The sequence below is a fragment of the Octodon degus genome, unplaced genomic scaffold, assembly GCF_000260255.1.
Source record: "Octodon degus isolate 3935 unplaced genomic scaffold, OctDeg1.0 scaffold00530, whole genome shotgun sequence".
In the NCBI taxonomy this organism is placed as follows: domain Eukaryota; kingdom Metazoa; phylum Chordata; class Mammalia; order Rodentia; family Octodontidae; genus Octodon; species Octodon degus.
In genome coordinates, this window is record NW_004525106.1 from 25,066 (window position 1) to 28,935 (window position 3,870).

At 37.5% G+C, this 3,870-nt stretch overlaps 1 protein-coding gene across 1 annotated transcript in view; it reads right to left on the bottom strand.

Moving 5' to 3' along the window:
• The window catches only part of Intu (inturned planar cell polarity protein), an 81,558-nt gene that overhangs the window by 22,597 nt on the left and 55,091 nt on the right, over positions 1-3,870 (bottom strand). The window contains exon 7 of the mRNA XM_023708746.1: positions 1,772-1,961. Coding sequence (XP_023564514.1) covers positions 1,772-1,961 — 190 coding nt within the window. The remainder of the gene's footprint in view (positions 1-1,771; positions 1,962-3,870) is intronic.

Consider the following 3,870-nt stretch of genomic DNA (forward strand, 5'->3'; position numbering starts at 1 on the left):
TTAAGACAGGGTCTCACTCTGTAGTTTAGGCTGGTCCTGAACTTACTGAATAGTCAAGACTGGTTTTGAACTTACAGAAATTCTCCTGCCTGAGCTTCTCCAGTGCTGGGATTATAAGGGTATGCTACTATGTCTGGCCTGATGAGTAGAATCTTGAAATAGTTTTTTTTTTTTTTTTCTGTAACATAGCCTGAATTGCTTTTCAGACAAGAGAAGTGGTTGTGGAATAGTGCTTCATTTAATACTAATGTAAACAGAGAAACTAAACAGATTACATGGTGATCTACTCTGATGTAAATTTCTCATGATCCTGTCAATTATTCAACAGTAAAGTTATTCTGGGTATAAATATGACTAAAGTTATATTGACAGTACTTAACCATCATGATAAAAATCTTACATTTGGTAAGCAACAGATACATGGAACAAACCAAAAGCCAACCCCAAGTGTTTATGTAAAGAAAGACTGTATTCGGCTGGGGAAGGAGCTCAGTGATGGTAGAGCATATGTTAAGCATTGCCCTAGGGTCAGTCCCTAGCACCAAAAAAATGAAACAAAACAAAAAAAATGATTTTTTGTGTTAATTAAGAATGCTATGTGTTAGTGTGTTCACTTTTAATCTTTATACAGATGTATTTGTATTAAAAATTAGTTATAAAACTCCAGAGTAAGAATACAATTTAAGATTTTTGAAAAGAATTCTGTCTTAGTTACTTTTCTCTCATTGCTGAGACAAAGTAGCTGACACCCAAAGTTAAAGGGAGAAAGGTTTAGTTAGCTCATAGTTTGTAGAGGTTTCAGTCCGTAATTGGCTAGTTCCAAGGTAGGGTAGCACGGCAAACAGGTATTGTAGAAGAGAAATGGTTCATAATGGGAAGAAGATAGCAAAACAACAATGGACAACCACAGCTCTTGCTGGCCCTTATATCTTATCCAGGTTATTTAGGGTGGGTAGCACTCTCCCCCTTATACTTAACACTGTCTATTCTAGCATTGTACCATGAATCAGTTCCAGCATTACATATACTAGATCCAGCCACTTCAGAAAATGCCCCATCTGTGGCTGCCTAAGGCTTCGGGGAGACATCTAAACATAAGCTGTAACAAATTTTAAGCTTGGATAAAGCTTAATTTTTTTTGTGTGTGTGGGTACTGGGAATCAAACTCACGACCTTATGCTTGCTAGCCAGGTGTTGTACCACTGAGTTACTCTTCTGCTGTTGCTGGGAGACACTCAAAATGCAGGAAGGAAAGGTTTATTTAGCTCACAGTTACTGCAGGTTTCAGTCCATAGTCAGCTGGGTCCAAGGCAGAGCAGCACATAGCAGAAAGCAACTTTTCATGGGGGTGACAAAGAGCAAGAGAGCAAGTGAGGGGTAGCTAGCTTCTCTTCCCTCCTTACATTGTAATGCAAATTAGCTGCCCCAGGGCAGGTGCAACATCCACACTCACAATAATCAATCACCAACTCCAGATGCCACCCCATGACTGCATGAGGCTGTGGGGGACAACTATTCCAAAACCATAACAACTACTGAGCTATAACCTCAGCCCTACAAAGCTTAAATTTAAAGTAAGATGAGAAAGTTCATTTTTATTTATAAAGACTTGTCTAAGTTTACTGTACTAGAGCTCCTATTTCATCAACTAGTTGCCTCTATAATTCTTGCCTATAGTCCTGAAATTAACAAAAAGTCTAGGGGGGAAAGAATGAAAACAAACAATTATACAGTGACAGGTTTGATTCTTATTTATGACACCTCAGATTACCTTGATTTCCTGTGGAAGTGTAAGCCACCGAACTCCAGGGAGACTGTCTAAAAGTACTGCACTGTCAGCGTCATACTGTTGAACACTGGGACTGGCACTGGAATGGAGTTTAGCAGGCTGAAGTGCTCTTTGAAAGAGTAAGTTGAAAAAATAGTCCAAACGGGGAACATTCTCAACCTGGCAAAAGGCACTGAAGAAATGAGAGCTGTAAGTTAGAACAACATATGGAAATGGTCTTTATTTTTGTACCCCCCTAAGGGAACTGGGTCTTTCCCAACTACTAAACTTTTCCTCCCTCTACTTAGTAAGAATCATTGGTATAATGTTACTAATGGAGTGTTTAAGAAATTCACCCCATTTTTTTTTAATATACTTGAAAATATACTGAGTAGATGATACTATAGAACTGCGATAGCAAACCTTTTAGAGCTTTCAAGGATAACAAATAGCTGACTGTGGCACATGGGCTGTAGGCTTGTTACTACTGATACAGAAGAAAAATGGGGCCCAAACAAGTAGCCTTCATTCAAGAGAAAGGGCTGAAGAACCTGTTTTATTTTTGTAAAAAATTAAGTTGTTTTTACCTCTGATTATAATTTCCAGCATTTTCAGGCAACTTAGGATAATAAAGACATTCTGGGCTTTGTAATAAAACCACTGACTTTTAATCTTTTCACTGCTCTTACTAGGTAGCTATCAAAACAAGTTACCTAACTTTTCTCTGAACTTTGGTTTCCAACTCAGTAAAAATGGGGTTAAATACAGTCTAACTCACATGCAAACTACCCAGTATATAATAAATACAAATTTTATTATGCTTTATACTAAGTAGCACACAGTGACTATAAAACAAAAAAAAGTTACTTTTTCTTGTCATCACTATTGAAGGTATAATTATTAAAAGTGAAAGACGGTGAGAAAGAGAGGGAAAAAGGGGAAAGGACAGAACAAAGGACAAGGGGAGTATATTTTAAATCCTTTTAGCTACGTCAAAGTAATACAGCATTAATTCATCCAACACATTTGTTCCAGGCACTGTTCTCATTGCTAGAGGTATAGCAATAAAAATGCCAAGAAAGAGGAACAATGACCTCCAGTGGAGCTCACATTATAATGGAGAAAGACAACAAATGCACAAGTAGTAAAAGCATGAGTTCATACAAAGGAGTATGCAAAGAATTGGATGATGTGAATAGGTGGTGTCACTGGTTTGACATTTTATTTTTAAGGCAGGATTGTGGTACATTCTCCAGCCTGGTATCCAAGTCACAGGCTCAACCGATCTTTCCAGCTCTCCTCCCACATAGCTGGGACCACAGGCATGTGCCACCACGCTTGGCCAGCTGGCTATTTTAGATTACATGATTAAGGAAGAGAGAGTATGAGAATAGAACATTTACACTAATATTCAGATGCCAAGAAGATGAAGCAAGAGGAATGAGTGTAAGAGCCCTGGGGTGGTGACAAGTTTTGGCATGTGTGCCTACTCTACGGGGCAAAGGGGCCTATGTGGTTTGAGATCTGAAGGTAAACAGGCAGGAACAAGATAATTTAAAAAGATAACTCCATTTGCTTTATGGAAATTACAGTGATGAGAATGGAAGCCAGTAAGGAAACCAGTTAAGAGACTGTTCTAGTAGTGCAAAATAGGACTGCCTAGATAGGGTAGTAATGAGGATAGAAAGGAGTGTGTGAGCTGAGTGTGTCAAAGCACACAGGGATCAAAATTTGGTAAGAACTGGCTGAGGTGAAGGAAAATGCTGTATCTTTAATTTGCACATAACACTATAAATTTTTAATATATAATCAGTTTTCTATTAACTAAATTGCAATCTAATAAGATAATTGTCTGTGGGTTTGCAAGAAATCCTGTGATTTTTTCACAATGAAATTTAATATTGTCCAATATCAGAAAAAACTGCATTATTAAAAATTATTGTACATTGTCTATTAATAAAATCTTGGATCGATATCACTTGTTGGTTTTATGAACTCAAGCGATCTTCAGATTTATTATCTTAAGTTTGTTGTTCAAATTCTCACTTCAAAAAGTAGAAATTAATTAAATTTGCAGAGTTCTGGGAACCCCCAGACCCAGT